Genomic DNA, 26,498 nt, shown 5'->3' with positions numbered 1-26,498 from the left:
GAAGGAGGGAGCCGGCTGGTCCCAAGCTTTGGGGGTCCGGTTCCAGGATCTCTTCGGAACAGGGGAGAAGCCAAGTTCTCACGGGAGACAGAGAAGAGAGGAGAGAGCCGACGGGAGGAAGGAGCCAATCATTATGAAGTCCCCCTGCAGTGCAGCTGTTCAATTTTCCATGGAAGGCTGATCTCCTCACTAGGGCTGGATGCAGCCCTAACAAAGGGCCAAGGATTTTTATATTTTTAATTTCTATTCTTGGAGTTGTATAAACCTTATTCTGCGTCTAATGAATATTTTATTTCATCTCATATTTAATTTCTGTGATTTTAAATATGAAGTTTATACAACTGCTCTTCATGATCATTGAAGTAAAAATAAGATAGTTCATGCTTAAGGAAGATGCGATGTGCTACCACCTTAGATTAGGGTAGACATTTCATGCTAAACTAAAGATGGATTATGCCTAAATTACTTTTGTGAATTTCTATTCAAATGCTCATTAGGCTTGTAGCCAATTTGCATGTTTATCCAAGAATAAATTAAAATATAATTAATCCTTGTTCCGATGTTAGTGGTGAATTCCTTGCCCTAGGTTCTCCCAAACTGATATCATTTTAATTGCATTTTCTTTTATTAAATTGCTTATTTAGTAGTTTTCACGAATTCTCTTTTTCAAATATTTTTATTTTTAAAGAAAAACAATTATACCCCAATCCCTGTGGATCGATACTCGTAATCACTATCCTACCAGATACGTGCTATTGCGTGGTCTTTAAAGTTGACTATCAATGCACAAAATGATCACTTTTCCTATAGTGACCTGTCAAGATTATCTCAATACATACAACACACTACCTGTCAGAGCAGCAATCACATAATCTGTCACATAATAAACCTGGACAATATATATCAATACATCATCTCAAGGATATAACTCATCTGCACACATATATATATACCTGCTTCCTAATCCATCCATGGTCAAACCCATATCCACAACAGGATCTATGACTGTAACTATGCACTATATACAATAGAAGGTTTATAATACACCAAAATGTATAAACCTTTATCTACATTATACTATACTATACTATACTATGGAGCGGCACAGCTAGCAGGCAATCTCTAACCCTGCTCTTCTCTATACAATACCTGCCCTGCAATCAAAAACACCAAACTGGGGAGTGAGTATATAAATACTCGGTGAGTGGAGTAGAGAGTACTATGCACATGAGACCAGATATAATCATGGCTCGAGGTGAAATCTCAAGAACAATAACAAGATGAACATGATCTCAACATAAAGAATATGGAGTAAGTCATCAATACCACCACAATCAATATCAACTCATCTGAAGCATATATGGAATAATCAAGTAAACATATATGCTACTCATGAATATGCTCAACAGGTCATAGTACTGAATCATATAAATCAGGTGTCAATAGGCTGAATCATCAACAAGACAGCTATCGGGAGGTGGGTTTTACGCCCCAGGCAAACCAGCAACAACTCCCTACTGCCATATGCATATATCGAATATGACACCACACCAATATGTAAATAATCACTAGACAGCTGTCGGGAGGTAGGTTTTACGCCCCAGGCGAACTAACAACAACTCCCCACTGTCACATGCATATGCAGGATAAGACACCATATCAATAATGTAAATGCTAAACAGCTATCGGAAGGTGGGTTTTACGCCCCAGGCGAACCAGCAACAACTCCCCACTGTCACATACATATGCAGGATAAGATACCACACTGATCATGTAAATGTTGGCTAGTATCCAGAACAGAAATCCATCTCACATCTATATACTAAACGGCACCTCGCGGAAATTCTACATCCGCGGAAAGCCGTACTGCACCTCGCGGGGTCTTACTATGCCCGGCGGCAAGCAGAATATAAGTCATAGGACCGGGCGATCCTACGCCTAGGGCCGTGTCCCCCCAGGAAGGGACTGGGCTCCGCCCACCCAGAAGGCTACTATGTGCACAAAGGCCGATGTTCAACCCCCATCGACTATAGGTGTCCTGCAGATACTGCCAAGCCATGCATAAATGCCATAATGCACCCTCCCAATACTCTACTAAAAAGGAGTATAATCAAGACTACCACTCACTTGATCATGATCCAATCATAAACTAACATCAGGGTTAGAAGTGAGGGTCAAGGAAGTGCAATACAACTCAATATACCACTAAAAAGGCTCTACAAATCTTTGAAATAGATGAAATAAAATCAATTTACAAAAGAAATCATTTCACAAATCGGAATCAATTTGATTACTCATCAACCCCTCGTAATTCCTCTCAATGTTCCCTCAAATGCATGTACAGAATAATCAAGCATAGAGAATCAAGATTATAGAGGAATCTACTACAATATCAGTCAATATGCACAAGTGGAATCAATTCACACTTGGCGACATTCATGAAAATGAATTAAGAATGCTCATGGTGCAAAGTACATGACTCCCACTCACCTGTCAATCTGGCACGGCCTCGATACGCCTCCAAAACTTTATGGTAGGCAGTAGGGGGCTTCTTTTTCTTGCTCCCTAACTTCTTGCCCAACTGTGACATGCATTTACAATACATTTAGTCTTGTATCAAGGGTCATAATCTACGTGCCAATTATAACATAGGGAAATTTAATTGATTCAGCTTCCCCGTTTCCTAAATCTTTTCTTTTCTTTCTTTTTTTTCTTTTTAATTAATTAACTCACCATTTATGTGTATTAGGAACTCCCTTGCATGAGTACAAGGTCCCTTTTAGCTTGATCTAGGCTTAATACCCTATTATAGCATGAAATCCCCTATTTTCCACCCGAATAAACAGTAACCTGGACCGACAGCCGGTTACTTCATCCCGGGTTTGATCCACTTTTCAGACTCCAAATTTGATGAAATTTTTATCTAACATCCTACGCTCATAGAGAATTCCAGAATGATAATATGCATCACTATCGGAGGCCGTTTGACCCCCGAAATAATTCGCCGAAGTTGGAACTTCGACACAGTTTTTCCGTAGTGCCGGAAAAATTTGTCGAAATCCGATTCTTCCTCTTTTAACCACCTCTACAACCCTTATCCGACCCCTCTAGACTACATCCACCCTTTGTATAGCCTAATATCATCAAAAGACTAGATAATGATGGATATTTACCTTTTTCTTTTTGGAAATCGAGGTCCTTGCGTAGAGGGGAAGGAGATCTACACTTTTTCCTTCAGCTGGCAGCGCAACCGGGATCTCCTTCCTTTTCTTTTTCTTCTTCTTCTTCCTCTTCCTTTCTTCCTTTCCTTTCCTCTCCTTCTTTTTCTTCCTCTCTGTTGCCGTCTGAGAACCCTCCCCCTCTCCTCTCTGTTTCACTCCCGTGAGCCAGCTCAAACCCTCCAATTAAATCACATCAAGATACTATTCACCCTTTTTTTAATATTATTAAATTCTCATTTTGCCCCTAACACTTCAACATATCTACTGTTATGCCATTAACTTTTGATTCCTTTCCAATTTTACCCTTACCACTTCAACGCATCTACAACTATGCCATTATCTTTTCATTCCTTCCAATTTTACCCCTCATATCAATTTTAAAGAACTATTCTATCTTTTTTTATATAAAAAAAATATTTTGGGGTTATTACATCCTCCCCCCCTTATATAAAATTCGTCCTCGAATTTAAAAGAGTAAATTATCTGATTACTCAAAGGGGTGAGTGTATTTGCTCTTCATATTCTGCTCGGTATGGTATTGGGAATCAAATAAATTAGGAGTGTTTTACCTTCTATCTCTACCACATAGGTAGGATATACATTCTTCGCTTTTATACTATCCCCTACAGGTGTATTAATAGCTAAGAAAATATGCATCAATATCTTATCCTTAGCTAACTTTTTAGCAAAATAAGGGGACACAAATGAATGGGTAGCTCCAGAATCAAATATCACTCTAGCTTTAATCTTATCAATGAAACGCATACCTGTCACAGCTGCATTCAATGCCTGTGCCTCCTATGGATTTACCGTGAACACCCTTCCTTGCCCTCTGCCTACTGGAGCTGACAGTTGAGATGGTCCAGCACTCTGCTGTGATGTTTGTGCTTGACCTCTGCCTTTGCCTACAGGCTCTCTACTACTAGGCCTGTCCATCTGCACAGAAGGGTATGATGCCAAAGGCACAAACTGCTGGGTGGCACCCTGCGGGCATTCTCTGGCAAAATGACCCGGCTGTCCACATCTGTAGCACACTTCCTGACCCATTCTGCATCTGCCAGGGTGCTGCTTCCACATATGCCACATACTGGCCATGATTGGAACCTAGATTCAGTTCTGGCCATAGTGACTGGAGGACGAGGTACTGATGGTAGAAAAGTATCTTGTGATTGACCTCTTTCCCTCCATTTCCTCTTACGTGGGGCAGGTGGAGCTGAGCGTACAGACTGCTCCGTCAGGCCCTCCGAGAGATCTACTTCCTCATATCTACCTCTGCTACTTTGCCCTTTCCCCATACTTATTTTCCTCTGTTCTCTTTCAGCTCTTTCTTCTTTGTTTCTGGTCTTCCACTGTTTTGCTTTATCTATCAGCCTAGACAAGGTGGGGACCTCTACTGCCAGTACTGCATTATAAAGCGGGGAAATCAGACCCCGCCTGAATCTTTCTATCCTGGCAGCTTCAGTGGGGATGATGTAAGGAGCATACTTCCCCAATCTAGTGAACTCACGAGCATACTCAGATACGCTCATTCCGGGCATCTGCTTTAGCCTCTCAAACTGAAGAGCCCGATTTTGCCTCTCAGCCGGAGACAAAAACTCATCCACCATTGCTTGCCTGAACTATTCCCAGGTTGGAGGATTCCTACTGTACAATCTGTTCTCCACTTGTCTCTGGTACCAGTCCCAGGCATCTTCCTTCATTGTAAGCCCTACAAGTTCTATAGCTCTTGCATCAGAACAGGGCAGTCTCCGTATCATCTTTTCAGTCTCCTCCAGAAATCTCTGAGGATCTTCACCTTCTTCCCCCTAAACTCCGGGGTTCTGAGCCTAAGAAATTTCTGTACAGTAATCCCCTCATCATCTAGAGTCCGCCTGGCCAAACTTCTTGGCACAGGTACAGGAGGTGGGATGGATACTACTGACGGGGCAGGAGATTTTCCCCGAGCAATCTGCTCCCTCAGAGCCTGATTCTCCGCCAGTAACTGTTCCATCAATGCATCTCTACTTCCTACCTCTCCTTGATCATCAACTCTCTGCCTGTCTGCAGGAGGAGATTTTTCTCTTTAGGGCTCGACATGTGCGGAACCCGCATCCAATGCTATATCTGGCTCCATCCTCTTTCCAAGACGAGCAGGTCCTCTCCTTGGAGGTATTCTTTATATGTCTCTAAAAGAGTTAAAAAGAGAGGGCAGTCGTTACACACTGAGTCATAATATATTTTATTGAATTGTAAATGACTCATAAATTAACATACAGAAAAACCTTATGCTCCATAGTATAATCCTATACTTAATCCTAACTCACCCTATTGCTCTGACAGGACTTTTCTTAACCTTTGCTCTGATACCAAGCTTTGTCACGACCCCCGCCCCGTTCCCGGCGGGCCGCCGCGACGGTCCTAGGGTGCGGGTAGGCATAAGGCCACCAGCCACCGCGTAGAACCCTACTACCTATCAATCATCAATAAATCTTGAAAAATTTGGCATGATGCATGCACAAAATGATCACTTTTCCTATAGTGACCTGTCAGGATTATCTCAATACATACAACACACTACCTGTTAGAGCAGCAATCACATAATCTGTCACATAATAAACCTGGACAATATATATCAATACATCATCTCAGGCATATAACTCATCTGCACACATATATATATACCTGCTTCCTAATCCATCCATGGTCAAACCCATATCCACAACAGGATCTATGACTGTAACTATGCACTATATACAATAGAAGGTTTATAATACACCAAAATGTATAAACATTTATCTACATTATACTATACTATACTATACTATGGAGCGGCACAGCTAGCAGGCAATCTCTAACCCTGCTCTTCTCTATACAATACCTGCCCTGCAATCAAAAACACCAAACTGGAGAGTGAGTATATAAATACTCAGTGAGTGAAGTAGAGAGTACTATGCACATGAGACCAGATATAATCATGGCTCGAGGTGAAATCTCAAAATCAATAACAAGATGAACATGATCTCAACATAGAGAATATGGAGTAAGTCATCAATACCACCACAATCAATATTAACTCATCTGAAGCATATATGGAATAATCAAGTAAACATATATGCTACTCATGAATATGCTCAACAGGTCATAGTACTGAATCATATAAATCAGGTGTCAATAGGCTGAATCATCAACAAGACAGCTATCGGGAGGTGGGTTTTACGCCCCAGGCGAACCAGTAACAACTCCCTACTGCCATATGCATATATCGAATATGACACCACACCAATATGTAAATCATCACTAGACAGCTGTCGGGAGGTGGGTTTTACGCCCCAGGTGAACCAGCAACAACTCCCCACTGTCACATGCATATGCAGGATAAGACACCATATCGATAATGTAAAAGCTAGACAGCTATCGGAAGGTGGGTTTTACGCCCCAGGCGAACCAGCAACAACTCCCCACTGTCACATGCATATGCAGGATAAGATACCACACTGATCATGTAAATACTGGCCAGTATCCAGAACAGAAATCCATCTCACATCTATATACTAAATGGCACCTCGCGGGAATTCTACATCCGCGGAAAGTCGTACTGCACCTCGCAGGGTCTTACTATGCCCGGCGGCAAGCAGAATATAATTCGTAGGACCGGCCGATCCTACGCCTAGGGCCGTGTCCCCCCTAGGAAGGGACTGGGCTCCGCCCACCCAGAAGGCTACTATGTGCACAAAGGCTGATGTTCAACCCCCATCGACTATAGGTGTCCTACAGATACTGCCAAGCCATGCATAAATGCCATAATGCACCCTCCCAATACTCTACTAAAAAGGAGTATAATCAAGACTACCACTCACTTGATCATTACCCAATCATAAACTAACATCAGGGTTAGAAGTGAGGGTCAAGGAAGTGCAATACAACTCAATATACCACTAAAAAGGCTCTACAAATCTTTGAAATAGAGGAAATGAAATCAATTTACAAAAGAAATCATTTCACAATTCGGAATCAATTTGATTACTCATCAACCCCTCGTAATTCCTCTCAATGTTCCCTCAAATGCATGTACAGAATAATCAAGCATGGAGAATCAAGATTATAGAGGAATCTACTACAATATCAGTCAATATGCACAAGTGGAATCAATTCACACTTGGCGACATTCATGAAAATGAATTAAGAATGCTCATGGTGCAAAGTACATGACTCCCACTCACCTGTCAATCTGGCACGGCCTCGATACGCCTCCAAAACTTTATGGTAGGCAGTAGGGGGCTTCTTTTTTTTGCTCCCTAACTTCTTGCCCAACTGTGACATGCATTTACAATACATTTAGTCTTGTATCAAGGGTCATAATCTACGTGCCAATTATAACATAGGGAAATTTAATTGATTCAACTTTTCCGTTCCCTAAATCTTTTCTTTTCTTTCTTCTTTTTCTTTTTAATTAATTAACTCACCATTTATGTATATTAGGAACTCCTTTGCATGAGTACAAGGTCCCTTTTAGCTTGATCTAGGCTTAATACCCTATTATAGCATGAAATCCCCTATTTCCACCCGGATGAACAGTAACCCGGACCGATAGCCGGTTACTTCATCCCAGGTTTGATCCACTTTTCAGACTCCAAATTTGATGAAATTTTTACCTAACATCCTACGCTCATAGAGGATTCCAGAATAGTAATATGCATCACTATCGGAGGCCGTTTGACCTCCGAAATAATTCACCGAAGTTGGGACTTCGACACAGTTTTTCCGTAGTGCCGGAAAAATTTGTCGAAATCCGATTCTTCCTCTTTTAACCACCTCTACAACCCTTATCCGACCCCTCTAGACTACATCCACCCTTTGTATAGCCTAATATCATCAAAAGACTAGATAGGGATGGATATTTACCTTTTTCTTTTTGGAAATCGAGGTTCTTGCGTAGAGGGGAAGGAGATCTACACTTTTCCTTTCAGCTGGCAGCGCAACCGGGATCTCCTTCCTTTTCTTTTTCTTCTTCTTCTTCCTCTTCCTTTCTTCCTTTCCTTTCGTCTCCTTCTTTTTCTTCCTCTCTGTTGCCGTCTGAGAACCCTCCCCCTCTCCTCTCTGTTTCACTCCCGTGAGCCAGCTCAAACCCTCCAATTAAATCACATCAAGATACTATTCACCCTTTTTTAATATTATTAAATTCCCATTTTGCCCCTAATACTTCAACATATCTACTGTTATGCCATTAACTTTTGATTCCTTTCCAATTTTACCCTTACCACTTCAACGCATCTACAACTATGCCATTATCTTTTCATTCCTTCCAATTTTACCCCTCATATCAATTTTAAAGGACTATTCTATCCTTTTTTATATAAAAAAAATATTTTGGGGTTATTACAGTATGTTTCTATGGGTTCTTCCTTTTTGTCCTGTTCTTGACCCCTCTTTTGAATAGGGTTCTTATTGTATTCATTCTTATTTTCTTTTACGTGTTCAGGAATTTGGACTTTATTGTCCACTTGCTTGCCAGACCTTAAAGTGGCAATTGCCTGGACTTCATAGGTCAGATTTCCATTAGAATCGATTTGATACTGACCTCTCTGACCTTGATTTTGTTGTCTACTAGGGTTAGGCACTGGTTGACTAGGTAGTTCACCTTTCTTCCTATCCCCTAGAGAGTTTGCTATTTGGCTCAGACTAACCTCAAGTTTTGCAATTGCTTGCGTATGGAATTGGTTAGTCTGGGCTTGGGCTGTATTGGTCTGTTGTCGTTGCTTGATAAAATCTTGTTGTTGTTTCATCATATTAGCCATCATGGTTTCTAATGGTGAAGGTTGCTGTGGGATAGGGGCATTATAAGGAGGTACCGATGGAACCAAAGGTTGGTTCATTTGTGATGGACCTATCCTGGGAAAGTTGTTCTGAAAACCTAGTAGACCACCTTGATGCTGAATAGGTTCGTTCTGCTTGTATGAGAAATTTGGGTGGAACCATTATCAGGGTGGTAAACTGGGCTAAACGAGTTGGGAGTGGGCTTCTTAAAGGCACTATATGAATTTAGAGCATTTGCTTGCTCGGCCTTAATGTTGGGTAAACTAGGACAACACTCCACTAGATGCTCAGAACTGTTACACAAGATGCATAAGCCTTGTGGCTCATGTTCCACTTTCATGATGGGATTTGACTCTTTTTGTGAGTTTGAGTTAGTGGAAACCATAAAAGCATCCAACTTTTTGCTTAGATTATTCACCCCATTCACCAGATTGGACATGACATTTTTGAGTTCTGGATCTGTTTTTATTCCGTAGGTACTTGGTTCTCTAGACCCATAATCATCTCTATCTATCTCCTGACCGTAGCTACTCCAATTTTGTGCATTTTCAGCTAAGTCCACAAGGAACTCATAGGCTTGATCAGGGGTTTGGTTCATGAACCTACCCTTATGCATGGATTCAATCATGTTCCTATGTGCTGGAGGTAATCCTTTGTAAAAGAAATGTACTAGACCAGCCTTGTCAAGCCCATGGTGCGGGCACTTGACCAAAAGATCATGGAATCTTTTCCAAAGTTGGAAAAATTCCTCTCCAGATTTTTCTCTAAAAGTTCTGATGGCATCCTTAATTTTTTCAGTCTTTACCATGGGATAGAATTTAGCCATGAACTTCCTAGATAGTTGTTCCCATGATGTGATGGAATTTGAAGCAAGAGAATACAGCCATGCAGCAGCACGATCCTCTAAAGTCATGGGAAACAACCTTAATTTAATACCCTCTTCATCTAAGTTTTGATTTCTAAACGTTTGACAGATTGTCAAAAAATTGTTTAGATGAATATACGGTTGTTCACTCTCAAACCCATGAAATTTGGGTAACATGTTTATTGTTGCAGCCTGAATCTCGAATTGGGTTGCATTATTAATTGGTAATACTATGCAAGTAAGGGGACTAGCGGATGCGGGTGCAAACAACTCATTCAAAGTTCTAATATGTTCACCCATTGTAGAGATTGATGGTTGGCTTACAATTCGCTGATTGTGATGAAAAGTTCTGTCAATCTCAGGATCAAATGGTGTTAACTTACCCCTTAATGACCTTCTACCATGCATACATTATCAACAATTCAGTAGATTTGACTCCTAAAATGAACGAAATTCTAAGAGAAAAGAAGGGCTAGACACAGATGACCACAACCAATACCACACAACAATTTGACTCTATTAGTCTTAGAATTAAGTAAGGTTTAGTAGCTTCTTAAATCTAGTTGCGTGGAGAATTATTAGGTAAAAATTCCTAAAATTCTCTCCTAGATTAGACAGCTCCTAATCTCCCTTTCATATTAAGCTTGAGCTTACCAGTTAAGCGATCCAGTAACCAGTGACCAGAAAAGTTTCGGAGTGTGTGGTGGTGCCAGAAGGGATACACCAGTACCACAATACCCGTAACAGTTCTCACTGTTGTAAAATTTCCTAGACATCACCAATTACTAAATTCTCACTGGAGTGGCTTTCAGCCGCTTCTTTCCAAAAGCCTAATTGAGCTCGAAAACCCTAAGAACAACGTTTAATTGATTTTAATTTAATTTGGCTTAGGATATGTATGCAAGGTGGTGATTTTTGGGCTAAGGACAGGTAATGACTTTCCGACCTTATCTTTTTAATGGATTTTGCCCTTAAATTATTTTATGCAAATGCTTAATACTAAATGCAGTAAATATTCAATGATTTTTTTTAAAAAAAAGTTTATGAAATGTCATTAGGTTGTACTGATTAAATGAGCAAGCAAATTTTTTTATATATATATTTCTTTTTCTTTTTATTTTTTTTATTTTATGTTTTTTTAATTTAAATTTTTATATAGGAATAACTTGAATGTAAACTAAAAATTAATCCTTATGCGCCAGTCAATCTCCGAATGTCCGTTGAATAAGCTCTAGAGATTACTCCGTGAGGAGCCCCAATAGAGGTATGATAACCTCGGGGGATTGCACCCTATCAATTACTAGCAATTTTTTTCTTTTTTTAATTAAATTTCAAATTTTGAATTTCAGAATTCAAATTTTGAATTTAAATTTTTAAATTTTAGAATTTTGATTTTTTTTTTAAATTTTTTTTCAAAATTTTAAATTCCAAATTTCAAATTTCAGAATTTAATAACTACGAAATTATTAACTAAAAATAATCAAAACAAGAAAAAATTAATAATAATAATAATAAACTTACTACCATAGTACGTTCACTCCGGACATCCAAAATTCGATTTGATCTTCGTGATCATTCTTGCTTCTCGATTTGCCTCCCCGGCAACGGCACCAAAATTTTGTTGTCCGATTTCTGTTTACCTAAAAATAAGCTAAACAGATCGTTGTTAGAACCGACAAACAAAGTTTAATTTAATTATACTCTTACCTTTTCTACTCGAAGAATAGTGGTCGTAAGAGGTCGATCCACAGGGAGGCGACTGGAGTTGCATAAAAATCAAAACATTCATTCGGATTCAAAATCGATTTTTGAATAACAAAAGAAAAACATTATGTCGGGGATGTTGAATGATTCTCTGGTCTACCAGAGAATGTTTTCTAATTAAAATTAACTAGAAGACAGGTACTTAGATTCGAAAGCATTTATATATTTAACTAATCAAAGAAGAGCTTTGGCATAGAAAATGGATGGAAGTTAAGAAGATTGAAGCCTAAAAAATAAATTGCATAAAAAAAATTAAAAGATTGCATAAAAAGTGGAAATTAAACTGAACCTAGAACAAGGATTTCATAAAAGAGAAATAATAGATTTGATAAAAATAAATTGATTACAAAAATAAAATGAAGATTGGAAGCCTAATGCTTCCTCCTTCTACAAAATAAAACGTAAAAACAAAGGAAGAAAAACCACAAAACTCCCCCTTTCTTCTCCTCCCCTAATTTTTTATTCTTTCTTTTCAAAACAGAGCCATGCTCTATCTCTTTTTTTTTCTTTCTCTCTTCTCTCCCAAACCGAGTGCTCCTTCCCCTGTTCTTTGGCCCAACCGACCTCCACCACTCCTCCTTCACCAAGCGCTCCACCCTCCTTCTTAAATAGGTCGTCCACCCCCCTAATTACGTTGAGAGGATCATCCGGGCTGCGCTTGGGATGAATCGCGTGACGCTGAGAGACTGAAACGGAAGGTTGGGAGGAGGACGTGGATCCGGATGAAGAGCGCCGCGGGATCGACGGGAGGAAGGAGAGGGCGGACGCGGGATGCTACGATGGCTGACAATGAAGGCTACCGCGGGATCTTTGGCATGATGCGGGAGGCTGGGATCATGCATGATCGCTCGGAATCGGTTTTGCTGCTGGTTTCTTCCTTTACGGATGGCTGATGAAGAGGATGGCTGGATCATGGGGAGGCTGATTCGGGAATGCTTAGATCACGGGAGATGCTTGGGGGATCCGATTGCTGGGGCACGGAAGAGATCCGGGAAGCTCGGACGCGGACGATGGGACCATTGCTCTTCCCTTTGACGCGGAAGAGGCGGGGTGCAGTGTGGGATCACGGACGGAAGAGGGGCTGGCCGCGGGATCGACAGGAGGGCGTCGTGGGATCGCTGGGACGAGCCGATCATGGCTTGATGGGCACTGGGAGAAGGACGTGAAGACATGCTGGGAGAAGAAACGGACGTGTGGTCGGCACGGCTGATCGTGGGACGTTGCTTCGATCGCGTTGATGGCGTGGAGGATTGGGAAACTGGCTGGATGGCTGTGAGGCGTGGTGGGGATGCGCTGAAGGCGCGGACGGCCTGGCACGATCAAGTTGGTGCTGCAAGGGCGGACTTGGGAGCTGGAGATGTGTCTGGGCTGATTGCGAGATCCCTGGGACGTCGTTGATGGCGTGGAGGATTGGGACGCGGTTGGGACGCGTTGGAATGTTGGCTTGACTTGAGCTCGGGCTGCCGGGCATTGGGCTCAAACCCAATGTTATTGGGTTTCTTGGATTACTTGCACTCAAATACAAATACAACGTTAATTAGTTAATTTTATTATTAATGATTAGCTATAATACTAATTAAGATGGTATGACGATTGCACTTTTATGCTCTCATCAAGTGCCAAGCGACTCGGTACCTCATGTACGAGGGCAAGCTATATCGTCTATCATTCACATCGCCACTCCTCAGATGTCTCCGCCCCTCAGAGGCCGACTACGCGATGAGGAAAGTGCACGAAGAAATCTGCGGAAGCCATCAAGGATGCAATGCTCCCTCGACCGTAGGAACATGCAATGACGCCCCGGCCCAAGCTCGAGGTGCCCTGCAGTGTCGACTACGAGCCGAAGAGGCTCCCTCAACCGCAGGAACATTCAACGACGCCCCGGCCCGAGCTCGGGGCGCCCTGCTGCGTCGACAGTGAGCTGAAGAAGCTCCCTCGACCTCAAAAAAAAATTGAGGGCGCCTCGACCTTAGTTCGAGCGCCCAAGTTAAAGCCTAAAAAGATCTACAAGGCCAAAAGGCATCAAAACTCATGATGACCTTCTACCTAAAAGATACCCTAGCGAACTGCAGTGTGAAAGTTAAACAGGATCCCAACCTTAGGTTTCGCGTTAAGGTCCGAAGCAGACCTGATGTCCGATCTCGGTGCCTGAAATGCGCCAGCGGACGAGCTCGAAAATAGTGAGCTCTTCATTGACTTTGTAAGGCTATGTATCTTACCATCAGCTTAAACCACCCCAGCTCGGCTCGAGAAGCTCGGCCTAAAGCCGTTAGCTCCAAAGATATGAGAGGTGTACCCCACTCGACACATACATCTTCACGAACATTTGGTCGTAGCATAGGACGATCGACAACTCGGCTACTTCCTTCGCTCGAGCCAAAGAACGACTCAAACTCGAAAGTCGGGAAAAAATGATCGGAGGCAAAATGGATCGTCCTACTCCAGCATGGAACCACCCAATTTCTGCCGAGCAGACCTCAGAGCCGAGTAGGCCAGGCCTCGACCCCGCTAAGAGTCGAGCCAACCTCGAATCCCACTGAAGGCCGAGCCGACCTCGGCCAGAGGCCAGGCCGATCTCGAACCTCGCTGAAGGCCGAGCCGACCTCGGCCCCGTCAAAGAACAAATCTAAAAAGATATCTCATGAATTCTCCGCCCGTGGGATTGATCTCCGTGATTCACGCCGCCTCCGGCTAATGACCAGCTGATCACAGCTCGGCCCGAGACTTCAGGTAACGGCCGAGACCCTCACCCTATAAAAAAGGAGTAGGAAAAGGCCTTCGATAAGCCATTAAAAGCAAGACAAAGCAATTCAAAACACTCAGAAACCTCTCCAAAAACTCTGCTAACTTAGCCATCGGAGGGTCCTCGCCGGAATTTCTGGCCAAGACTTTGTGCAGGTATCCCGGAGCACAGGAGGTGGCTTCCCTTCTTCCCTTTCTCCGTCCCGGCCGGCGTCTTCTCAGCTTCCTCCAGTGTGGTCACCCTCAGGCCAAATTTCAACCACAACAATCCCCATTGTTTGTTCATTACATTCCTTCTTTACTCATGGATCATCACAAAAATCGATAAGCATTTAAAATAGCTTAATGATTAAAGAAAGCCAAAAATTAATGGCAAACTTGTAGCTCATGTCCTTCATTTCTCCATACCCTGTCTTGATGTTGCCAAACACTGATGTACATAGCCTGGGATGGTGTGAGCTTGGCGAGCACGCCCTAAATTGCCTAGATGGAGAGCCACCACCTTCTCATCCATGTGCATGGTCATCACATAAACCTTCTTCTCATCTTGCTGCTGCCTCTCCTTCAACATAAACTACTTCGAAAAGATGTCGCCTTTCTTTAGCTCTGGCTAAGCTATCACCTACAGCCAATTAAGCCACATAATCCCATTACAGACCAATATGGATGCAGGCACATGCCACTTTTTGCATATAGATGCTGGATAATCTTAAAGGGTGATGAAATTCTACTAAGGACTTCTCAATGTCTACAGTCATGCTTGGAGCAAAATTTAAAGATAATGAACATGGAATCATCAAGAGTTATTAAAATAAAATGTCTGGAATATTTACTTATGGCGAAAATTTTCAATTCATTTACCACTTTAGTTACTCAAACTCACCGAATATTATAACATTTAAAATACAGAAAAAATTAAATTTTTAGTAGGCCCCAAATTGAGTACGACTCAGATCCAAACTTGACTCGACTCGCCTCGACTATTACCAACCTTGAGTCGATCTTGAGTAGCTCGAATAGTTTTTTGAGTCAAGCTCGAGTAGCAAAATATTTGACATGAAACTTGTGAGCCTAATCGACTATATATATTTTTAATAATATTATATTTATAATAATATATATTATTAAGTTAATATTTTAAAATATAATATTTATTTTTAAATCTGACCTAACTTCTAACTTTTGTCTATACCTTTTAATTATGACCAAGGCTCGAATTCGAGCTCAAGGTTGAGCTCGAATATAGCTTGATTGATAATCGAGTCGAGACAAGTCAATTTCAAGTATTGTTTTTTTCTAATTGAATCAACTTTGAGCTTGGATATTAAGACTGGATCGACCTCGAATTGAGTTTTGAGTCTAACTATTTTGAATCGAGTTGAGCTCGAGCCTCTAACTACTCGACTCGGCTCGGCTCAGTTGAACCTCTATCCAAAACTGTGTTGTTCCTAATTATTCTCTGTCATATATAATTGCAATTGCATAGGAACGTAGGGTGAAACTGTCTTGGCTTATATTATTGGTTTTCTGATGTTCACTGGTCCTCAGCGTATGCATTTGAAAACATACGGTAGTGTTTTGCTTCCAAGTGGGTGATTTGCATTTCCACTTACAGGCGAATAAAGTGTACGAAAGGAATGATATAAATTTGAAAAAGACAACCATCTTGATTCTCTTGCAACCTGTCTATTTTATTGCTATCCTTAATATACGGAAATCATTTCTTGGCCTTTTGTGTTCATCCTTAAGTATGTTATTGTTGATAAGTAAATATGGTTTTGAAACCGACAAAATATGCTAATTAAAGTCACACGTTCATTTTGGTGCTGATATTATTTCGAATTCTGGTTTGTCTTACGAAATCTTTCATATGTTATTTTCTGATCTTTTGGCACTAATTCATTGCTGATATTCCATCAAAGTTGCCAGGCTACTTGATGAATCTATGCTTCCTTCTACAGGTAGTACCCTGGAACCATATGTTTTGTTTCATGGCAGCCAAGTTCCCGGTCCTGGTACTGATTGCAGTGCAATCAATTGGGAAGTGATGAACAGTTTGCACATCAAACATTGTCCTGTGATTCTGATGTGTCCTGTAGCGCCAATATGGATTCTGCCACCAAACAGACAGAAAGCTCTAACTGATTAGCATTAACCAGAACATTTATAGTTGCTTCTAACTGATTAGCATTAACCAAAACATTTATAGTTGCTTCCAAAGAGAAACAAGATTATTCTAAAGCCAATGCTCGAAGCAAGCTATTTATAGTACCGTGCTGTGTGTAGGAAACTATGAAAAGAATGATAGTAAAGGGGACTTGCCCTTTTTAGTAATCTTGCAAGTGATTCCTTTGTTAGACTCATAATTACAGAAGATGGATCATAGCACAGTAAACACCCTGATGAATTTTCTGCAAATATACAAGAACCCCAGTCAATTGCCTGCAATGCACAGGGTAAGCAAACTAACGAAGAAGCACAACTGTCTCAAAATGAATTATTATCCAAGGCAGGATCATGCCTTATGGAAAATAGTGACGGTGACTACGTGGATGCTTCTATTCATTCTGATCAATCAGAGTATCAAAATGGGAATCCTGACAAATGGAAAATGAATAGGAATGAACTGGAGAATGTAAGTGCTTTACAAATGCCATCAAACACTTACTGAGGGAGAAATTTCACAATTATCTAGAAAGGGGAAAAATCTAGTCTCCAACATAAAAAAGAAAAATGAAGAGCAACAAAGTCCAATTTCGACCAATAAATCACAAACGATCAGTCATCCCATGTAGTACATGTATAGTTTAACAAGAGCTAAACATAGTCCTCTCACATGCATCATACGACACAAACTAGTTATTAGCAATTCCAAAGCATAAACCTAACCAATGAGAGAACATAAACCCAAGCAGTGCCATCAGCATAGAGACAATCAGTAACCTGAACCATAGACGCACGAAATCATAGCTTACAAAACTAGATAAAGCCAAACCAGATGCATACCTCTTGTCATTCCTTACATCAAAAGAGAGAACTCAGATGCCTCTAACTGGCTGTCAAGCATTCATGCCAACTGGCACCTCAAAAGTAAACAAAACATCCACCATTACAAACATAAAACTAAGCTCCAAAAGGACTCGTGACAGTCAGCTTTTTCTGCATAACATCTCGCCAACTTCCTTCCAGTATTCAACTAATTTATGGTCTTGGGGTTTCACCTGTTCTAGCTTGCCTGCAGCAAATATGGCGTATGCATCAGCAGCATACCTGTGGAGTAGACAAGACAGCAGCAAAACATGTCAGTCCACTATGAATATTCTAGCCAGATGTTGGGGAAATTGAACAAGAAACACAAAAATAACCTCAAATAATTTGATGGAAACAAAGAGGTTAAAGTTAGATCCACTCACTTGCCAATGCCAGGGAGCTGGGTCACATGAGTCCAGTCACCTTTCAAGTAACGTTCAGAAAGATCAATGATCAACTGAGCACGCTTCCACTGCAAGCCCAGGCTCCGCAACTTATCCACTATCTGCTCCTTCAGTTTCTTGTTCACGGACTTTGCATCAGGAAACTGAAGGAAAAAACCTGGCAATACTTTTCGAACCTGCACCCGAGGTGACACGTGAATCGGCCGACGGCCATGACAAGTACAATCTATATGCATGTTCAATTTTTGTTTGGAACTTGTTTCCCTTGTCTTTTTTTCCATATTAGAAAAAGACCTTTTGAAGGCTTTATTATGGGGGGCAGGGGGGATGTGGTCTCTCTACTACTCAGCATGTATATATCAGCATTTCATTCTGGCCAGTCGCTAAGGAAAGAGCAGTAGCAACCTATCTAGGAATCTAGCAAGCAAGAACACTGTGCAGGGAGAGAATTAATTCAAACAAGAAAATCCAGTTCATTCCCAGATATCAGGTATGCTATATATGCAGCTTATTTTCCCTCCTTTCTTTTCTTTTTTTGAACTTTTAGGTTTCCCATTAAGCCATTCAACTCTGCACCCAAGTTGTTTTCCCACTTTATCTTATCCTTTTAAGATTATGCGTTCGCCAAAGGTTCTATGATATATCTGCCCTCATCAGATTATTTCCAACAGTTGGAGTATGGTGCAGCATAAAACAGGATTTGAAGAACATTGAACATAAAGTTCCCAAAGATCTTGCCATTGGTCAATTTAGGAAGACCGAAAGAAAGGAAACAGAGCAACAGATCGGAACATTGTTTGTTTCTTCTTTTATGGTTATGCAATCACTTACAATGTGTTACTATAGTCAGAGTAACCAAATAATTTCTCAGCATCACCATTGCACTTGCATCCGATTGTAGGTTGGCTGTGGCACCATACATGCTCGCGTACTTGTATATCGAATTTGCTCCACCATGGTCAATAAGGAAGTCATGATCAATGTTGAAGGTCCGTTGTATTTACCATAGTTATGGCTATTTTCCTACTTTCCAAAGCTTTGACCTGAAGATCAAGATTGATCAGTACCAACTATTCTTCCACATGGTCATGATCAATATCATGCAAATCCGAGTGAATAAGCTTTGGCAAATACATTGCCTTCTTTTTGGGCTTTGCTATCAATTCGGATAACAATTTGTTCCCACCCTCCCTTCAATTTTCTTATAACCTTCCTGGTTCATTAATTTGAGCAAATTAATATAGGATTCAGCTAGTAGGAAACTTCAACTTGCTTCGACATCAGCATCATCAAGATGGAACAAGCCATCCAAGGTGAGTTTTTTCATGGTTTACAACCTTCACCAAGCTTTAATTTCACAATCAAACAATAATGGAGTCAATAATACTTTGAACCATAATGTGATTACAAGAATTGAATAATTAGTGATACATCTTCTATATTAAACAATATCCTTCAAATCACATGGGTATACCTTTTATAGTTTCTTCAATTACAACATAAATAGAAAATAATCTTGAGCCATCCCCTTTTTCTAAAAAAAATACTTATATGATATATACAAAATACGTAAAATTTATTGATATCTTCAATTATGTTAGATAGTAATTTTTTAAAATATTTTAAAAGGAATGAAATAAAACTATATCCATTTTTCATTTTATATCAAATAGAAAAAGTTAATTCTTTTTATGAAAAGAATTGATAACTAAAATGAATACCATACCCGAAGTTATATGCGGACCTCTAGAGAGTTGTTACATTCAACCTTGTCCAAATTATTGATGAGGAATTTTTTAGACATTTGGTAAGTGGTATATGTGGCCTCATTAAAATTAACAATAATGATATAGGGACGCTTGGCCAAAGGACCTCAAGTAAATTATGTGGTCTTATTTATATCCGTAGGAAGAAGGATTAGTGTGACCTCATCCGATTTACCGATTCATCAAGGAGGATTTATATGGCATCATTGAAGAATTCATACTGCCTTGTCGGCACCGAAACTAACAAATTCCACCCAAGATGCCATAAATCTATCCAAACTACCATAATAAGCCAAGCAATCCAAAAGGAGACCAAGCCATTATGGGAAACATTTTAAATATGGCAAGCTTCCATAGTAACCCAAGCATCATGGGAAACTTAAATTGACGCTTACTAAGTTGTATATTATTGATTCGAACCAAACCCAAAACGTTCGGGTTCAGGTGAGTCCATTTTGAATCGGCCCCATCCTTTCTTGACCCAAACTACACCCGAATGACATTAGGATTCAATTAGGTGAGAAAAAGATCCAGATCTGACCCAGATTTTTAGATCGGGTCCAATTTTCGAACCCAACCCAATTCACGAGTCTTCAAATATGGATTGAGTCAAGTCTAATCAAGTTGGCACCGTGTTGGCTCACAGGTTGACCAAAGCAACTTGAAGTTCTGATGCTAAGATAAAAATATTGAGAACATAGAAAATTAATATCATTAAAAAATAAAAATGAAATATTTCTGTTATATAATTTACAACATTTTAAGATTTAATTATAAGTCTAGAAATGACGCAATTATTGAAGAAGTCTATCAAGAAATCTCAACATTTTCCCACTTTATTATTTTTGTTTACTCAGATTTTACATCATCCCTCGTGAAAGGCATCAAAGGCTATTCAATGATGCTTGACTATAAGCACTAATCTTTTGTAAATCCTCTAAGCCCACTATAAAACAACTTCACACATGAATCCTATTCCGCGCTCATTCCGAAGAAAAGGAGTAGGACATCCCGGACATGATTATTGGAAATGGCTATACTAAAATCTTAATATATTTCACGTGATCTACATGTTGCATTAAACAAAGGTTACAATTATCATTTCAAATTGTACAATCTACATTCTTGTTAAAAGAGATCGTTTACATGTATCTAGTAAAAGCAATGTTCATTATGGTGAATTCAAATTGAAGTTTGTAGCATGTCAATGCTAATAATATTCAAATGTTTTTGAACTAGAGCTAAAATCTAAACATTGTTCAAAAAATTCAGAATTGCAAACATCTAAATCCTCTTTTTCAAAATTCCTAGGCCGCTTCATCGCATTTGTTCAAAACTCTAGCTCTAGGTCTTGCATCAATGCGGTATTCATTGCAAACCCAATCCATACAAAGTTTAAGATGATATCTTCTTCAATAAGAAGAAACAATTATAAAACTATGAAGGTTATCTGATGCAAAATTATTGTTACAAGAGCATAATTCCAAGTATGGTCTTCCAAAGAAGAAAGATCAATCAATTACAACTAATTCTATAGTGAAATCACAAAAGGGACATCCGTCAAACCATAGGAAGGAAGATCCACATCTTTTCCACCAAAACCTACACATCCCACTTCGAAACCTTGTCCATCATAAAGTTTTGGATAGTGTCAGGCCGCCTTTTACAAGATTTGTGCATCCATCACTTTTAGGTGTGGTGAACGAACAAAATCAAACATTTTGCCAATAAGGATTGGAAAGAAGGGATTGATAAGATTACAAGGAAAGCAAGATGTTGGTTCTAAGACCTTTCAACAAGAAACCACTTTTGATAGAAAATCTTGTCAATAGACATTGTTCTTAGACAAGCTAGTATAGGTCATCAAGAAAACATTGCTTCCAAAATCTCTTGATAACAAAGTAACATACTACTATGGATAGCGCAATCCATTCACATTGGTCCATAATGCGATGACCCAAATATATGGAGCTCCAAAACTCCCTATTTACTCTAGGCACATTGTGTTTGAGATTACAGGCATCATTTATACGTACATATATACATATATACATACAAGCATACATGCATGCATGCATGCATCCATACATGAAATGCATACATACACACATGCATGCAAGCATGTATCCATCCATCCATTTATGTGCATCATGCTTGCATGCATATAGTTTGAGCATTAGGATTTAGGGATATACCTGCTAAGTATAAGATTTTACCATAAACCTTGACAAATTAACAAATAATTCATCATCATATTTTATATACGCATGTATACATATAGATACATAGTACCAAGCTTTTAAATAATGGTGGAACAGCTTGATGTCCACCAGGAATGGGCCGAGATGGGGCGAGTCGTTTACCATCCTGAGTGTTGGTATGAAAGGTGTCTCATCCATGGAAAAAAAAAATACTAGGACAAACCTATCCCGCATTATTTAAGACCTTGATACATGCATGCATGCATACATGTGTATATAAATATATACATACATATATATGCTTGTGCATGTCTTTATTTAACCATTGTTATTAAATGACTAGATCATTAATCATAGATGTTTAAATCACTTAAAAGTTGATTAGGTGATTAAATAAAGGAAATTATGCATGTCTATATGCATGAGTTGCCTTAGCTATCAAGTTAACATGAGTCATAAAACTAAGCGTGCAAGTTGACCAAAGTCACAAATTTTCCAACCTTGTTAAACAAACTAGTTACAAAAGGTGAAAGTTACATTAAAAAGAGAAACGGAGCTATTTGTTTAACTTTTAAGAGGGAAAAAAAAGCTTCCTTTGTTAGGTTGATTTGATTAAAGAAATATTTACACTACTTTGATGTTCAATTGTATTGAAAGTGTAGTTAGCACTTGAATGAGGTGGATTTAAAATTTGGGAGGCGTGTGTGGTGTTCTATAACATAAGATGCATTGTTATCAGGACACAGCACATGAGTGTCAAATGCCCATGTGTCATAAAGTGTCTGGCATAGCAAGCTTAGAAAATTAAGGACATGGCACAAATTTCATACATATATATATGTATCTTCATATGTATATATGTTCATATGTATATATGCATGAGTGCAATGACACACACATGATACACATGTAGCACCTCACACACTAAATAAATATCAGGTCTGTTTTTGAACCACTGAGGGCAAACTTGAAGTTTCTTCTAAAATAAAGCCCAACCCTCTTGGCTCATGGTGAATCGGATCTAATAACCATTTGATCTTAAACCCACTTTCCATAAGATATGCGCTGCAGATCTTTCTACATTCTAAATCCCTAAGGATCAATAAGGTTCCTATGGCTTGCCTCCTATAGCAATGAAGGTGATAGACATGCCTATAGCAATGGGATGCCATTAAGTGTCTTGAGTAATTTTTCAAAATCAATGAATATCTAATATTGGGCTATCATGTGAGAAATAAGATTCTAATCTCAAACACGAACTAATTAGATTCGTAGCTGAGGTTAAGACCCTCAATTATATGATCGTAACTACAGATATAGAAAGCTGATGATATATGATTTGTTTGTGGCTCTATACGAACCAAAGTCAAAAGTGCAATGTAAGGAAACGATATAGACATCAGGAAAACTATTTTGATAAGGTGATAAGGTGATAAGGGCCTGTAAGTGTACAGAATGACCTTGTGTGATAATTAGAAAATAGCCAAGGCCAACAAACATAAACATATTACCTTATTCTGTTATTATGATTGGAGGATTGCTTTGTACATAAGGTGATTCCAACTTGGGAGAAGCAATGCTACACAAACCATCTGTCCATGTTGGAAAATATGCTAGCACATCAAATTAGTAAATAGAAAGGCAAGGAAGGAGAGAGAGGAAAAAAAAGTAGCTAGAATGAGAAGGGGAAGAAAAAGAGGGAAAAGCCCACAACCACCACCTTGCACAGCAATTGTTGACTACTATATGCCACTGTTGCATGGGCATTTCTACTACCCATATAGGAAAGAAGAAAGACAATCATATGGTGAGAACCTGATGAGAGTGATTTATGACAACATATAACTTAAGAAATAATTAGAGCTAGAAGTGGGCCGGGCCGGATTGGGCCATGCCCCTACTCGAACCTGGCCCAAATTTTTTCTCGAGCTTCGGGACAAGCTTAGACCCCAAAATTTTTGGATAATCCAGGCTCAATCCCGAGCCCGAGCCTATCCCAAATTATCCGTTTGGGCCAAGAATAGATTCAGCCAGACCCGATTGAAATTTAATATTTCATAATATTGCTTCACAAGGCAATAATCTAGTTAAAAATTTGGCTTTCTCCTATAGCACATGTAAATGATGCATGATACATTATTCTCAGCCAATGACATACTCGAGCCCGGCCCAAAAAACAAATGGGCTCTACATTTTAAGCCCAAACTCAATTTGAATTTTGTCGGGCCTAGCCCGAAGCCCAGCCCAAGCGCATTTCCAGCCCTTTCTATATATTACCTCTACTCTTCCTAAGCAAGTTCATGTAAAGAGGCCATGCAATGGCATGTGGCAATTCATCCATGATGTGGATAAATTAGTTTCTTTTTTAGTTCTAACAATGACAACTAGTTATACATTTTCACAAGTTTCGATAGGAACTTTGCAATTGTATGTTTCCATCAAGGAAACTCCAGGTCCAGTTAACACCGACATGGGTTCGGATGATAAAATTTTTTGAGAATCATGAATGGGCCGCATGAAGCAGCTAATTTGACATATTAGTGCAGCCTTAGCAGCTCTAAGGCTTCAAAATAAAATTGATATGTTTCAAGTAAGTCCCAAATCTTGCAAGATCTGAAATTCTTCTTATAAACAGGAAAAAAAAGAGAGGGGCTAAAGAAGAAAAGAAGATGGAATACAGGAGGAAAATAAGTCCAGAGAAATTAGGCAAGAATTGATGAAGGGCATCTGAGACTAGCACCTTCAGTAACATCAAGAACACCTCAAATTTCGAAAATATATTTGGCAAAATCATGCAATGGTCGTACCAAAACAAAATTAGGAGAACATGGCGATAGCACAAGCAGAACATTGGCTTGGAGAGGAGAGTGGAAGAAATAAGGTTTGATATGATGACACAAAAGTGATGTTTAAGGCAACTAGAAAGTGATGAAATTACACCCAAAATCTAGTGATAAAAATTCAAGAATGCAGACAACAAAACATCTAGGCATCTTTTCTAACGTCCCTAGGCTACTTCGTTGCTCATGTTTAAAGCCTTTTCTCAAGGTTTTCCGTCAATTTGGTACTCATTGCAAATGAACGAATAAAACTTTTTCTGTTATCTTCCTTATGCAAGCAAGGGCAACTCATCTCACCAATAAAACTTTTGGGGGAGAAAAGGGAAGCTACCTGATCGCCCGTTGTTACATTGAGCAGGATGCATATAACCAGGACCCTCCAGGGATCGAAGCAGTGTCTTTCTTGCAGGAGGTTGTGGGACGACCGCGGAGCATCCCACATATCGTGATCACTGACTCTCCTGTAGGCGTCCGAGTACTTCTCCTCGGCAGATAGCTGGATGCTGCGCCGCTTTCTCCTCCCCTTGCTGCGTTTCTGCGGCTGCCTGTTTGCATCCGTCCTGCCTTTGTTGCCCGTCGTCCTTGGCCTCTTCCTGGTGGCCGCGCCACTGGATGAGGCTTTCGCCTTCCCAGTGATATCTTTCTTGACATCAACGACGACAAACCTCTCGGCAGGACAGGGGAAGAAACGGGTGACCCGTCTGACGGTGGTGGTGGAGGCGGCTGTCATCTTCCTTTTCCTATTCCTGAGAGACGGCGGTGGAGGAGGAGTGCCGGGGCTAAGGAGGTCTTCTCCCTTTCCTATTCTATCATCAACCCTTCTTCCTTTGTAGGCAAAGGATGCAATGAACTCGGCAGGCGACAGGCCGTTGAGGATGCTCGCCGGTCTTGTCATGGTGGTCTTCTTCCTATTGGTAGTGCTCTGGAGCGACGATGATGGTAGTGGTGGTGGTGGAGGAGGAGTATTGTTGTTGTTGCTGTTGTTGCTGCTGCTGTTGTTAGGGCTGAGGAGGCGCCATCCCTGTCCTACTCTTTTATCAACCCTTCCTCCTCCTCCTCCTCCTCCTCCTCCTCCGCTGCTGTTCCTCTTCCTGATACCATCGTCATGTCCTCCGCCTCCTCCTTTGTAGGCGAAGGATGCGAAGAACTCTTCAAGCGATTGGCCGTCGAAGGCAGGCTTGCTGCTGGTGGCCATGGTTTCCTATCGATCTCCTCCCCTTCTTCAGGGATTTCAGCTGGGCAATTCAATTAAAAAAGAAACGGAACGAAAGAAACAAACCGCGGCAAAACGAAACTTGAATTTGAGACCAGGCGCCGAAGAGCAAAGATCGGGGGATAGGGCATCCCCGCTCGACCCGCCGTTACCCTCACCCTCCACCCTACGCACATACCTTCTCTTCCCCGTCTTTAAAACAAACAAATAAATAAATAAATAAATTTATTAATTTAATTTTCGACCCGATCTAACCATTTAATTCATCAAACTCACCAAGTCAACTTGTCATGCCCCCGACTCATAAAGAACTCTCCCCACAAGTATTCAAGACATCTCAATATGATATCATAATTATGCAGCAAAATCATTAACCAATAATATGCAAACTTTATTTTTTTAACTAACACAACTTACTATATTTCACAATTCTAACAATAGTTTTAAGATAAAACATCAATTTAAATAAACCCTAATCTAGAATAACTTGTGTCAGAGTTTTTCAAATCGTTCTCTCATATTGAAAACCCTTGTAGTCTAGTTCTATAAATCTGAAAAAAAAATAATAAATCGTATAATAAACTAAACAACCCAGTAAGCAATGAGCACTCTAGCTAGATAAATCAGGCAATAATATACAGAAAATAAGTATATACGCA

The 26,498-nt window shown here is 40.1% G+C and overlaps 1 protein-coding gene across 2 annotated transcripts; it reads right to left on the bottom strand.

Moving 5' to 3' along the window:
* Window positions 1–16,558: 16,558 nt before the first annotated feature.
* Window positions 16,559–26,006, bottom strand: LOC103720072. 2 transcript variants are annotated; one of them, XR_005508801.1, is made up of 4 exons: window positions 24,958–26,006; window positions 17,799–17,995; window positions 17,392–17,655; window positions 16,559–16,796 (listed from the first exon to the last, which is right to left on the bottom strand). XR_005508801.1 is itself a non-coding variant. In XM_039119806.1 (3 exons), the coding sequence occupies exons 1-3, from the start codon at window positions 25,819–25,821 to the stop codon at window positions 17,535–17,537; spliced, it is 1,182 nt and encodes a 393-aa protein (XP_038975734.1). In that variant the 5' UTR covers window positions 25,822–26,006; the 3' UTR covers window positions 17,288–17,534. The 2 variants fall into 2 exon arrangements, 1 of the variants encoding a protein (XP_038975734.1); XM_039119806.1 differs by lacking the exon at window positions 16,559–16,796 and having other exon boundaries at window positions 17,288–17,655.
* Window positions 26,007–26,498: the final 492 nt, after the last annotated feature.

The sequence above is a fragment of the Phoenix dactylifera genome, unplaced genomic scaffold, assembly GCF_009389715.1.
Source record: "Phoenix dactylifera cultivar Barhee BC4 unplaced genomic scaffold, palm_55x_up_171113_PBpolish2nd_filt_p 000620F, whole genome shotgun sequence".
NCBI lineage: Eukaryota > Viridiplantae > Streptophyta > Magnoliopsida > Arecales > Arecaceae > Phoenix > Phoenix dactylifera.
The sequence above is the reverse complement of the archived record's forward strand: the minus strand, read 5'-3'. Positions and strand labels throughout refer to the sequence as shown.

Excerpts from the sequence above, each read along its gene's own strand:
- LOC103720072 (XM_039119806.1), bottom strand. The coding sequence starts at position 25,821 with ATGGCCACCAGCAGCAAGCCTGCCTTCGACGGCCAATCGCTTGAAGAG. Across the intron at positions 17,996-24,957 it reads ATGTAACAACGGGCGATCAG|GTTCGAAAAGTATTGCCAGG; the intron begins GTAGCTTCCCTT and ends CCTCGGGTGCAG. Across the intron at positions 17,656-17,798 it reads CAGCTCCCTGGCATTGGCAA|GTATGCTGCTGATGCATACG; the intron begins GTGAGTGGATCT and ends TCTACTCCACAG.